Here is a 14,194-nt window from a genome sequence, read left to right on the forward strand (position 1 = left end):
AGAAGACAGCATCATGGTTAGAGGCCAAGAAAATAGAGATTTCTTAAAAATAGTAAGGGACCACGAGAAATCAATCCAACAACTGCTAGACGATGCAAAGAAGAATAACATAAGACTGATAGGAGTCCATGAAAAAACAGGAGAAAGCACAATTGACCTAAAAAAACTGTTCACAGAAGTAATAGTGGAAAACTTCCCAGACAGAGGTAGAGAACTGCACATACAGATAAGTGAGGCATATAGAACTCCAACTAGCCATGACTAAAAAACATCTACATCTACACATATAATAGTCAAGATCCCAGAAACCCAACAGAAAAACAAAATCCTACAAGCAGTTAGAGAAAAGAAACAAATCACCTACAAAGGAAAGCCCATCAGAATCACAGCAGACTTCTCAACACAAACCCTCAAATCAAGGAGAGCCTGGAGCGAAGTGTTTCAAGCCCTAAAAGAAAATAACTTCCAACCTAGACTGCTGTATTCTGCAAAATTATCTTTCAAAATCGATGGGGAAATTAGATACTTCCACAACAAAGAACACCTGAGAAATTTCATGAGCACCAAACCAGCACTACAAGCAATTCTAAACAATATCCTAGAAAAAAGCAATGAAGATCACAACTCCATGAGGCTCAACAGAGGGAAGCCACCAGGCAAGGTAAGACACTAAAGGGAAAGGGGGAAAAAATAAGAAATAAAAGAGCCAACAAAAGTAAAACATCACGACAAGGATAAATCAATATCTATCAATTATAACCCTCAATGTTAATGCCCTCAATTCAGCAATCAAAAGAAACAGACTGGCAGAATGGATTAAAAAGGAAAATGCAACAATATGCTGTATACAAGAAACACACCTAACTCAAAAAGAAACTCATAGACTGAAAGTAAAAGGATGGAAAACAGTTCTCCATGCCACAGGAACCCAGAAGGAAGCAGGCGTAGCAATCTTATTTGCAGACAAAGTAGATTTCAAACCAAAACTAATTAAGAGAGACAAAGATGGCCACGACATCCTTGTGAAGGGAACAATCCAAGAGGAAGAGATGACAATCCTAAATATATATGCACCAAATACAAATGCCCCCAACTGTACAAAACAACTATTAATAGACATGAAAAACCAAATAAACACTAACACAATTGTAGTGGGGGACCTCAATACCCCACTATCACAAATACACAGATCATCTAGACAAAAAGTTAGCAAGGAAATTTTAGAACTGAACCAAGCTATTGAACAAATGGACTTAATAGATGTTTACAGAGTGTTCCACCCCACAAAATCAGAATACACATTCTTTTTGGCTGCACACAGGTCATTCTCCAGAATAGACCACATGCTAGCTCATAGGACATGTCTAAGCAAATGTAAAAGAATTGAAGTTACCCCCTGTATATTATCAGACCATAGTGCAATAAAATATCAATAACATAAGAAACCGCAAAACCCCAACAAACACATGGAAACTGAATAACACCCTCTTGAATTAACAATGGGTCACAGAAGTAATTAAAGAAGAAATTAAACAGTTTCGACAAGTAAATGAAAATGCCAGTACAACATACAGGAATCTATGGGACACAATGAAAGCAGTTCTATGCGGGAAATTCATAGCAGTGAATGCCCATATTAGGAAAACAGAGAAAAAGGAGATAAATAACCTAAAACAGAACCTCAAGCTCCTAGAAAAAGAAGAGGATAACGAATCCAAAGCTCGTACAAGAGAGGAAATTATAAAGATCAGGGCAGAAATCAATGCAATGATTGAGACTAAGAGAACAATACAAAAAAATCAATGAATCAGAGTTGGTTTTTTTTTTTTTTGGTACCAGGGATTGAACTCGGGTCCTTGTGCTTGCACACCAGGCAGCGAAACCACTGAGCTTAATCTCCAACCCAAGAGTTGGTTTTTTTGAAAGAATAAATAAAATCGATAAACCTCTAGCCAACCTTACCCAAAAAAGGAAAGAAAAGGCACAAATACATGCAATTAAGAATGAAAAAGGTGAAGTCACAACAGTTCCAACAGAAATCCAGAGGATCATCAATACCTATTTTGAGAACCTCTACTCCAATAAAATGGAAAACACAGAAGAAATGGGCAGAAGAAGATACAGAAATTCTAAACACCCCAATCACAATGGGTGAAATTGAAAATGTAATAAAATATTTACCAACAAAGAAAAGCCCAGGTCTGGATGGCTTCACTGCTGAATTTTACAAGACCTTTAAAGAAGAACTAATGCCATTACTCTTTCAACTCATCAAGGAAATTGAAAGGGAAGCAATACTTCCAAATTCATTCCTGGAAGCAAGTGTTACTTTGATTCCAAAACCAGGGAAAGACCCAACCCAAAAAGAGAACTACAGGCCAATCTTCCTAATGAACATAGATGCAAAAATCCTCAATAAGATACTGGCAAACAGAATACAGAGGGTCCTCAAGAAGATCACACACCCTGACCAAGTCGGATTTATCCCAGGGATGCAAGGATGGTTCAACATTCATAAATCAATAAATGTAATACACCATATTAACAGAGTCAAGGACAAAAACCATATGATCATCTCAACAGATGCAGAAAAGGCATTTGACAAAATCCAGCACCCATTCATGATAAAAACCCTACAGAAAATTGGAATAGAAGTTCTTTCTCTTAACCTGATTAAGGCTATCTATGAAAAACCAACAGCCAATATCATACTAAGTGGTCAAAAACTGAAAACTTTCATGCTAAAATCAGGAACAAGACAAGGATGCCCACTATCACCACTCCTGTTCAATATAGTTCTGGAAACATTAGCCACAGCAATTAGAAAAGAGAAAGAAATAAAAGGAATAAAGATAGGAAAAGAAGAAGTTAAACTGTCATTATTTGCTAACGATGCGATACTTTACATAGAAGACCCAAAAAACTCCACCAGAAGACTTCTAGATTGACAGATTCAGTAGCGTAGCTGGATACAAGGTCAATACTCAAAAAACAATAGCCTTCTTGTACACAAATAACAGACTCACTGACAGAGAAATTAGGGAAACAATTCCTTTTACAATAGCATCCCAAAAAATGAAGTATCTAGGAATCAATCTAACAAAGGAAGCAAAAGACCTCTACACTGAAAACTACAGCGCTCTGAAAAAAGAGATCGAAGAGGATACAAGAAAATGGAAAGACATCCCTTGCTCCTGGGTAGGAAGAACCAATATAGTGAAAATGGCCATACTTCCAAAACTACTATATAGATTCAATGCAAAGCCAATTGAAATTCCAACAATATACTTCACAGAACCACAGAAAACAATCCAAAAATTCATTTGGAACCTTAAGAGACCTAGAATAGCAAAAGCAATTCTAAGCAATAGAGACATGGCTGGGGATATCACAATCCCCAACTTGAAACTATACTACAAACTACTGTGATAAAATCAGCATGGTACTGGCAAAGGAACAGACCTCAGGATCAGTGGAATAGATTAGAAGATGCAGAAACAACTCCAGACATGCTCAGCCACCTCATCTTTGACAAAGAAGCCAACCACCATCATTGGAGGAAAGATAGCCTATTTAATAAATGGTGTTGGAAAAACTGGATTTCAACCTGCCAAAGATTAAAACGAGACCCATACCTTTCACCATGCACTAAACTAAGATCGAAGTGGATTAAAGATATAAATATTAAGACAGAAACACTAAACTTGCTGGAAGATAAGTTAGGTAGAACTCTTGAAGACATTGGCATAGGGAAACACTTCATGAACAAAACCTCAGCAGCACGGGAACTAGCAGAAAGAATCAACAACTGGGTCTTATCTTATTAAAAAGCTTCTGCACTGTAAAAGAAGCCACCAACAGAGCTAACAGACAACCTACAACATGGGAAAAAAAAATTAGCAGCTGTACCTCAGACAAAGAACTACAATCTAGAATATATAAAGAATTGAAAAAAATCAGACCCCCCAAATTCAAAGACCCAATTCAAAAATGGGTATCTGAAATGAACAGACATTTCTCAGAAAAGGAAGTAAAAGCAGCAAACAAATATATGAAAACATGTTCAACATCACTGGTCATTCGAGAGATGCAGATGAAAACAACCCTGAGATTCCACCTCACCCCACAAAGAATGGCTGCTATCAAGAAATCATCCAATAACAAATGCTGGCGGGGTTGTGGGGAGAAAGGAACCCTTCTCCATTGTTGGTGGGAGTGCAGACTGGTGCAACCATTGTGGAAGTCAGTATGGAGATACCTCAAAGAACTAGGACTAGTGGTCCCATTTGACGCAGCTATTCCCCTGCTGGGGATCTTCCCAAAAGAATTAAAAGAATCATACCACAGTGATATATGTGACCCCATGTTCATAGCAGCACAGTTTGTAATAGCTAAAGCTTGGAAGCAGCCCAAGTGCCCATCAACTGGAAATTGTATAAAGAAGATGTGGTTTTTTTATAAAATGGAATACTACTCAGCCATAAAGAATGAAAAACTAGTCATTTATAGCTAAATGGATGCATATCAAGGCCATACTCTTAAGTGAAATAAATAGGACACACATGTGTAAATACCAAATAGTTTCACTAGTGTGAGAAACTGATAGTGTAAACAAGGGTTAAAATGATTAAAATGAATAATTGATAATTTGAAATAGGAAAAAAGGTCCAAAGATGAAGGAGTGAAGGGAGGGGAAGGGGAAAGGAAAAGATGGAAAGGAAAAACAATGAGAAAAGAAAAAAATGGAAATGAAATCTATGTAAATAGGGAAGGGTGGAGGGGGTAAAGGGTGCACAGGCAATGGGGAAAAACATAAGAACCAAGATACATCATGTACAGGTACAAACACCCAATGATAAATGTAAACAAACTGTATACCTAAAATGTACCAATAAAAGCACAACAACAACAAAAAAATGTAATGAATAAGTTCTTAATTTCATTACTGGGATCAGTAGAACCACTGAGTCAAATAAATTCCAAAACATTAATGTCAGAGACAGACATTATTTGGAATTAGATGATATTAAGACAGCAATAATGACTCTTTGCAAATGAACTAGGGAACTAATCTGTTTACTCACAAACCAATTTTAGCCTGATATTCATCATATTTTTCTATCTTGATGATAAATATTTGCCTCTGTTATTGCATCCAAACAATATTTAAGAAAATATTTGAGAGACTGAACTTTGATAGACTATCTCTTTCTCTTTTATGTTTATGGCCTTTCACCCTATCATAGCAGAAAATTAAATACATCAGGTAGAATTACTCTTCTTAAAAGGAAGGACTGTCTTAAAATAATGAATATCTTCTAGAATTTATTATATTAACAGGAGTTTCCGATTCATTGATCATTGATTTAGAGTATCTCAAAGAATAATAACAATGAGTGGAAAAGAATTTTAGAAAACACCAAGCATTCATGATAATGAGGTATCACATAAGTCACAAAACAATTATTTACATCAATACTCTCTCGTTATACAACTCTTAGTTAGCCTCCCCCCACCCGCCAAAATTAATTTAGAAAGAGTTAGAAGAAAGTTTTCAGAAAGCTTTTACCTTTAATTTTTTTTCTTAAAAGAGACTCAAGTGTTTCCAGCTCAATTCACGTACTGGCAAATAAACGAGCAATACGAAAGGTCTTTTTTGGCTTCTAGAGTTAAGGCTCAAGTGAAACATTTCCCTTTTCAAAATCTAGTACTCTCAAAAAAGTGTACCACATACACTTCCTTCTTTTCAAAGATTTTGAAGAGACCAAATATCAAGTCTATAGTACCAAATGCTGATACCTTACTCAGTAACTACAAAATACCATGGTAATTGATTATTTCAGAAAGTGAATGGCATATGGTGGCATCTGTATCCCAATGAAAGAAACTGCTTTTAGCAAACTACAGAATATGAAGAAACCTTAGAAAGTATCTAATCAAACTTCATTTTATGGGAGAGAAAATTGAAGATCAGAGAAATTAAATGACTTACCCAAGGTCACTGACAATAAGTAGCAAACTCAACCACTCCCTTTTCCAAAACAAGACACAATGAACTAATTGTAAGGCCTCAGGAGATTTGTATTCTTCTACTGGCACCACTATAAGATTTTTTAAAATCATTGTCAAAAACCATGTGAGAGCTTTGAAAATAAACTGAAGGTCTTGGTGGGAATAACAGAACTTGTAGAAGGAGCATGTTTAGTTCCTCAAAGCATAAGAATATTCATCTTATATGTAACAATAATAGCAGATAACACTTACTTGCATTATAAGGGTTTTACACATTGTAACTTCAAAACCATCGAAGATGTAGATTGTATTACTGACACTTCAGGGATGAGGAACCAAGCCACTGAACCGTTGGGAAATGTACCCGGGGCCACAGCTAGGAAGGAGCAGCCACAACTGAATCCCTGGCAATTTGGCACCAAGATTCCACTTTCAGTCATAACACTAATACCTAATTGTTTCACAATACAAAGTACAAGAAAGTAAACTTGACAGTTTCCTGACTGACAGCTGCACCCTGTAGAAGATAATATTTTAAAACTTTTGAGGAGACTTTAAAAAATTGAGAAACACTTAACTTCAACTTTATCAATTTCAACAAAACTGCTGATAAAGAAGTACACTGAAGGTCTGAATCTTTTTCCTGGATGATGCTAAAAGGAAAGGAAGAACAGGAATGAAAAAGGCAAAATAAGTGAACTGCTACACACAAACACACTCAGTTAAGCTTTTGACAGTTGCCAGTGTTCAATTCCCTTGAATAAAAGGGCTAAAAGTAAATCTAAAACTTCTTGTTTTAGATGTTAAAACTTTTCAATATTTTTGATGAGATAATTTTTTAAAAACAGAATGTAGGGGTCGGGGATTTAGCTCAGTGGTTTTGCCGCCTGCTGTGCAAGCGCAAGGACCCGAGTTCGACTCCCCAGTACAAAAAAACCCCCAAAAAACAACAACAACAAAAAACCCAGAATGTAGGAAATACAGAGAATCTAGCATCATTTAAAAAGAAAGGAAAACATTTATAACTAAATCTATTCGTTTATGTCACAAAAGTATATAAATGTGGAGTGAGAACAACTATTGATTTATTTAGATCTTGAGATTTACCTCATAAGCTTTCTGGACCACCTTCTTTAGGCATACCAATAAGCACTACAAAAATAGAAATACAGTTTTATGTTGAACTCATGCTCTTCAAAGTCTTAAAAAGTTCAAAGTCTGGGGCATAAAAATCTACAACTCCCAGTACGCTGTCATTATTTTATATGAACTGTAAACTCCTTTGCCAAGTCTGCCCACTCAGATATAGCGTTCTAGGGCCCTGTCCTTATACATGACACACATTCATCCCCAGGGTGACAGCTGAGAGTTCTTGTTTTTGCAGCCCCCATAGTCTGATGCAAACAATTAAAGGCACCTAAATCAGTCTGATTTAGCAGAATGCAGAGCCTACATCTGTAGAGTTTGCTAAATGTAATTTTTAAATTCATGGATCTGTGAGCTCATGATGTGATGGTTACTTGAAAGGACAAGTGAGAGACTGAAGAGAAGACTATGAAAAATGTAACCAGTGCAGTTAAGTCTTCGCACCCTACTCTGGTGACTTTGTTTACCTAGGTAAGGGATATTAAAGGGAAGACAGCAAACAGAAAGCAGTTACCACACAGAAATTAGATCCAAGCTGACCTCCAACAGAAAGGAAAAGGTAAGGCTACAAGAAGCCTATCTTTGCCCTAAAACAATGATTTTTCATAGTTACTGCCAAGCTTCCTACAGTATATTTTGACCACAAAATAACTTAATGTTCGTTGACGACAGCCACATGGAACTTGACAACCATATTTTAAAACCTTGGAGTGATTCATCACAATCTAAGAAGAACACTACCTGGAAAGAAAATACAGAAGCACACAGAGAACACTGAAGATTGATCCCAATATTTCCCTCTATCACTCAAAAATAAAAAATTAACAAGAAAGTGAAAAAAATTACCAACCTTGAAGTGTCAAATTCACAAACTCTAACCAGATTTAAGGAATTTCTCTCTTGAGCTCCATGACAACTACATCTAGAAATCATTTCAACATATATTTTAGAAAACCATCATTTCTAAGAGTTGATTGATTAAAGAAAAAGCTCTGTTCATCCTTTACTACAGATCCTGACTAAACACCAAAATAGTTCAACTGAGTAAAGCAAGTTGCATTTCTTAGTTAATTTCTGATACAAACCATGAGCAGCATTTGGTTTACTTCTCTGGCTAGTGATGCTAATACTCAGTCCTTGGGTTCTTTTATAGACCAGTCCTCACTCCCTATTAATAGACCATAAAGACTTTCTGACCCTAAAAGTGCTACTCTGATACACCAAACTATAAAGACCTCTGGTCTTGCTTCCAAAAGAAAACCAATCCTTAATAACCCTACAGTGCTTTTCTGAAGGCCCTTAAACACATAAATCCCTCTGTCTATGGTTTATCCTCCTCTCTAGCAAGCACAAGGACATATCTTAATATTCAAAATAACTTTATTGTGTCTTTGGAAGGAGCAATCCTTCATTCTCTGGGGGATGTTTTGTTTTTCAACCCTCTTGGACATCTTTCTTCACATCAAAAGCATTAATTTTCCTTCTCCAAAAGCTCTATAGTAGAAATTGCCTACTTAGCATTAACCATCACTTAGAAAAACGTGGAGAACATCTATACATGAAAATATATGATGCACAAGGGTATACAGTGGATATACAAGTGTAGGTGCAGACACTGAGACAAACACACACAATTACACAGCTTATAGAAAATGAACAGTTTCAGTAATTAACATATAGTTACCCTTATAATGTATAAGTATACAGAGATCTAAATTTGGGCTTTTATGTATCCATTCAGACAGTATATACTCATTATAATTTGTGAAATTTACCTTTGCTTTAGCAAATACACCAGCAGTCAACAGCAATTATCTCTGGGTGGTGGGTTTCAGGTAACTTTTTCTACTTCTCTGCTCTTCTCATCTATTCCTATAAGAACATTCCTTCTATTATCTGAGTAATAAATCTACTAAGCAAAAAAATCCAAATCTATTTCTAGAATGATTCTACTAATACCAGAAAACACAATGAATCCAACTATAAACATGTGCACACCAAGGAACAGTTTTACTGTAAATCAGACAAAAATACAGTGTCCAATGGAGGCTCAATCACTGAAAAATGCCATGGCCACCAGGACCTGTGGCCCAATGGGCAGTGAAGTCTGGGACAACATTTACATAGACATCAACAAAGAGTTCGTACACATGACCAGTCGTACATAACTGGTCTCGTCTCCGTATGTACACAACCTCAAGCACACACTCCATCATCTGTGTCAAGGTGACAAAGAAGTAATGTAATATTGTAGTGAAATCACCTATTCTCTTGTAGGGCCTGGCTGTGGGACACTGAGTGATCTTCGGTACCTCCTTATCACTTTGAATAACCCTGATCCTTGATTACCCTCCTGGAAACCAGAGCAGAAGGTGACAGACTTGCCCATAACAGCTCCACAGGGCTCAAGAAGCTACAGTCTCCACGCTCAAGTGTGTTCGGGCATATTTTTTATCCCTCTCTTTTTATGCACAGTATGTCAAATACAAAGGTTACAGGAAAACACCTAGGGTACTAGGATTATAATATCTACCTGTGGATCAGACTCTTAAGAAAAAGCTCACATCCCTGTACCAAAATTCTCGTACTGTGGAGATAGGAAGTGTTAACAGTATATAATAATGTTTTATTCTTATTTGGAATAAAATATCAATCCCCAGGGGAGATGATTTTATTAGAGGCTTACTGTGTGGACACATTGAATACAGTTACATATCACATACTAACCCACAGACACCCTACAAAGGTTTTCAATAGCACAGAGTGGCAGGACAGATGTGGACAGCTCCCCAACCCCCCAGAAGAAGTGCCGTACTCAGCTCTTAGTGCCTGTATACTCTTGGGCTGCAGCTGGCCATTAGAGAAAAGCCTCTCCATTGCTATCCACCATTACTATCCTGTTCCCAGAACTCTGCTTCGATCTGGGCAAACCCCACACTTACAGCCATAAATGCATTGGCACTGAGAAAGGCTGCTGAGGATGTGGCACTCCGGGTGTGGCTTTATTTGTCACTTCACCAGGTCAGCTATTTAGGCCTAGTCTTCTCCATTGGCTTGAAGCTCTGTTCACACCATCTTGGGTAACACATCACATTATTCTTCCTTATAAAAACAAACAAACTCAAGTGAGCATTCAGAGTCAGTTCACCCTCTGGACATCCCTGTCTTCCCCTGTGATTTATGTGGCACAGTTTTAATCCCACCCCTGAAAGGCCCCCTTACCCTCAAGTGAGAATTGGCCAGCTGCCTTCCTCCACTCTTCAGGCTTCCCATCTTCCTCACCTCTGCAGATGTGCACGGCCCCAGGATCTCAGCCTGCTGGCCACCACTGAGTCACCAAGAGCATAGCACTGCAGTACCTAGCACTAACCACCATCAACTACTGCTGCAAGTCCAATTACTGCACTCCTCACTTCCCACCCTACAAGGAAACTCAACTGTCCCATGAAGCTGGGCCAAAAGGAAAAGCAAATGTTTTCTTACTTACAATGGCTCCCCTCTAAACCAGTGCATCCGAAATTTATACAGTTCTAGAGAACAGGAGCTGGATACATTCGTTCCTGTTCGACTCTGTTCACAGCAGCCAGTTTCTAAAGGCATTTGTGCAAGAACTACAGTCCACTTCAGTGCAATACACTGCCCAAGTTTAAAATTCGTGGCCGAAAATAAAACTTACAATGTAATAAGGCACACGTTTCATAACTGAGTGTGGAAACAGGTATGAAAAATAATCAGGCCTTCTGAAGAACTCAGCAGAAAAGCTGGTTTACCAAACTCCTATAGTTGCCTTTTCCTTTCCCCACCCCACCTGCAAGTGTAGACCTTCTCAAGTTCAGCTGCCAATGGTCAGACTACAGTCCCTTACAATAAACTGACGGTCTGATCACTTACAACCACATTGGGCAACATGCAGAAAGACTTTGTGGAATCAGAGTTGGAGTTAGAGCTAATACAGACAGGAAGGAAAAATGGAATGCCTTATCAAAACTGAGGATTTCTATCCTTCATGGATGGCACAGGATTTGATACATACGTCTACACTGACGTATACCATAGGGGCTTTTTTGTTATAATCTGTTTGTTAAGTGATTTAGCCGGAGAATCTTATATAACACATTCCTGTTTTCAATGTAGCAACATGTATAGCATTGCACTCATAAAATTCAGACTCCCCACAGTATGTCCCAATCATTCTCCCTTGTAAGATTCTATGTAACTGATGAAAACACAGGCACTACCACCAGCAATAGTAAAAAAAAGAGTCAGTAATCAGCTTTAGCCTATATTCAAAAGCTAGCATTCTGTAGCATGATTTCAGATAACCATTTCACTCTGATTTTAATAGGCTGCATGAGCCTGACCTATGGGGGAAAGTAGTCCAGTTTTCCAAGCCTAAACACACGTGAGTCTGCCTGGGTCTTCCAGGGCAGAGTATAGGAACACTATCTATTGCCTCTGCACTGGGGTGTTTTGTGACCAAACACTTGCATCTTATTTCCTTAACAAAGAATCAGGAGATCCGCACTGCTTTTTTGGCCCCAGAAAGCACATAATACAGCTACAGCTTAGGAACTTCCATTCACACTAGCTCAACAAACAATGTGTATTATATAATGAATGAGTTTTTTTCTATGAACCCTGCTAGAAAACAGGCACTTTCTGCATAGTTTAAATCACTCTATAAGGAGCTGTTACCTCTTGTGAGATCAAACATACACCTGGTATCAGAAATCCAAACAGCCTACACTCTTAGATGCTTTTGCTATCACTCTAATGTCCTTGTTACTTGACAATAAATAATTTCAGTTAACTACAAACTATACAGAGAACATTTACACAGCAGCCTGCAAGCAACCGAATGATGTTGGCTTTCAGCTCCATGTTCCCTGCGTTGCCTAAGAAATGGGGGTGGGGGGATTGTGGGAGGAGGAAGAGGAGGGGAGAGAGAATCAGCTATCTATGAAATACTTACAGCCTCCGAGTCTTCAATTCCATGCAGGTACAAATTGTCATACATGGAGGTCTGATAATCCAGAGCACTTCTTTTAAGGCAAAAACAAAATTGCTGCAGAAACCACAGCCAGAGCTAAAAGAGAAAAGGCCTGTCTGGAAGAATTGCACTTCTCTTATCAATTCCTGTGGCTTTACCAGGCAAGATGCTATTCATTCAGATCACACAGGGTGAGGTTATCCTCAGAGGCAGTCCAGACCTGGCATTTTATCTGCCTTCCCAATACAGAGCATAAAAAGCAAAACCCTTCCTCAACCACAGACTGGTGACTGAGCTAGGAAAGCAGCCTCTGATTGGCTCGGCTTCCCTGCTTCAGTCAGCTGAAGAGCGTTCCCTGGGAGAGTGGAGGGTGACTCGGAGCATCCTACCCAGCAAAGAGCTGCTTCCTGTTTTGCCTGTATTATCAGTTCTACAATAAACACTTCTCAGTATCCAAAAGGCTGCATGAAATGTTTGGAAAGGCAGGCTATTGAACAGTCTAAACACAACTACTCATCTTCTTGATTAAATTCACAATTTGAGTGGGGAGCTGAGGAGAGGTTTTATTTTCAGAGAATACTGTGTAAAGACAGACGAACAGATACTAATCTTCATCCAACATCTGTACTTAACAGTTGTGATTTAAGTAAAAAAGGCAGTAAGTCATATAGAATTTTTTTAACTGCCATAAAGGAAAAGTAGATAGGATAAACATATGGTAAGACTTCCTGAGGGAATTTCTATAGTAAAAGTTTTCAGTATTCCCACTGAAGTCTCTACATCACTGGCAAGAAAATACCTTTGTTTCACAACTAGTGAAGTTTTAAAAGGGTGCCAAAAAACCTCTCAGCTCTTAAATGTAAAATTCTTGAATGACTTTTTAATTTGTTTAACCTCCTTTAAGTAACAGCCAATTGCTTGCTTTATCCTTCATCTGCTTTCCTATGCATAAACCTTTAATAGTCCTAAAATAGCATTGATGTTTTCGCCAAACTCTCCTATCCTTCTGTCACACCACACTGAGGTTGATCTAGGAAAGATCCCACATCCAGGCCGCCTGATATATAGTCTCCCTAAGTACAGATACTTATGGCTTTCTGGTCAACCAATAACATCCTGCAGCCTTGAAACAGAAGAGTCCTACAACTCATTCAGAAAGAAGTCACCTAAATTTGTGGGGAAAAAGAAGTTGGTGAGGGGCAAAGAATGTAACTTACACAAAGTCCGTGAATCACCAGGGTAAAAAAATGACCCAGAAACTCAGAGACTCTGAGCCTAGTATGTGCTTCACCACTAATTGGTCAGATGACCCTGGTCTAGTCAGTCACCACCTCTATGGGCTTTAGGTTTTTCACCTGCCAAATTGAGGTAAGAAAGAACTCAGAGAAAGAACCTTGCAAATTTGAAATGCTACATAAAAACTTATCAATCACAACCCTGATTTGTCAGCTGAAAGGCTTGGCTGCAGTTCACAGGACCTCAGCAACTGGATAAGCCTGGACCCAAGAAATGAGGCCTGTCCTTCTGGCCAGTATCTCTGAAAAGCGTAAGTCTTAGAGGAACAACCCTGAGTCACAAAATGCAACCCAAGAGCTACTAATGCTCAGTAAAGTGTATACTATCAGTATGTGCTGACATGATAATGTCTCTCAGTCACAGCTGGACATCTCAGAAATGGCGCCAATACTTGATCACTTCCAAACATAACAGATGACAAGTGGACTCAACTGCCCTTCACAATCCCAAAATAGAGTTCATACAAGTTGGCATCTTTGAGGCTATGCCCACATAGAAAGGGAATGGCAGATGAGTCTGGGTGCAATCAAGAGGATTCCATAGAGAGAATTCCCACACCCGCTCTACCTGTTGACAACTGTGTGTGTTGGATCAAGTGCAGAACCTCAGCATCCCCACTCCATATAGCAAGCAGACTGAGTCAAAGGATTTGTGAGCTCCAATTCATGTATCAGACTGTTACTTTTGTTTTGGCGACAGGGTCTCACTATGTAGTTCAGGCTGGCCTTGAGCTCACTATGTAGCCCAGGA

General features: G+C 38.5%; 1 protein-coding gene across 10 annotated transcripts in view; it reads right to left on the reverse strand.

The window, feature by feature from the left end:
* Cacnb4 (calcium voltage-gated channel auxiliary subunit beta 4) overlaps positions 1-14,194 on the reverse strand; it is a 305,695-nt gene that overhangs the window by 161,303 nt on the left and 130,198 nt on the right. Inside the window, exons 1-3 of one of the 10 annotated variants that reach the window (XM_087209997.1) lie at positions 12,131-12,460; positions 10,101-10,260; positions 8,934-9,030 (exon numbers count right to left, since the gene is read on the reverse strand). The exons of 5 other annotated variants lie outside the window; for them this stretch is intronic. Coding sequence is in view for 3 of the 5 variants with exons in the window: in XM_004870024.4 (XP_004870081.1) it covers positions 12,131-12,175 (45 nt within the window). In the remaining 2 variants the exon portion in view is untranslated. Of the gene's footprint in view, positions 1-8,933; positions 9,031-10,100; positions 10,261-12,130; positions 12,567-14,194 lie in introns of those variants that run through there. 4 more of the 10 variants (XM_004870025.4, XM_087209996.1, XM_087209994.1 and 1 more) reach the window with 4 other exon arrangements.

The sequence above is a fragment of the Heterocephalus glaber genome, unplaced genomic scaffold (assembly GCF_053883595.1).
Source record: "Heterocephalus glaber isolate CG9 unplaced genomic scaffold, H.glaber_assembly_v1.0 deba00001097, whole genome shotgun sequence".
Classification (NCBI taxonomy): domain Eukaryota; kingdom Metazoa; phylum Chordata; class Mammalia; order Rodentia; family Bathyergidae; genus Heterocephalus; species Heterocephalus glaber.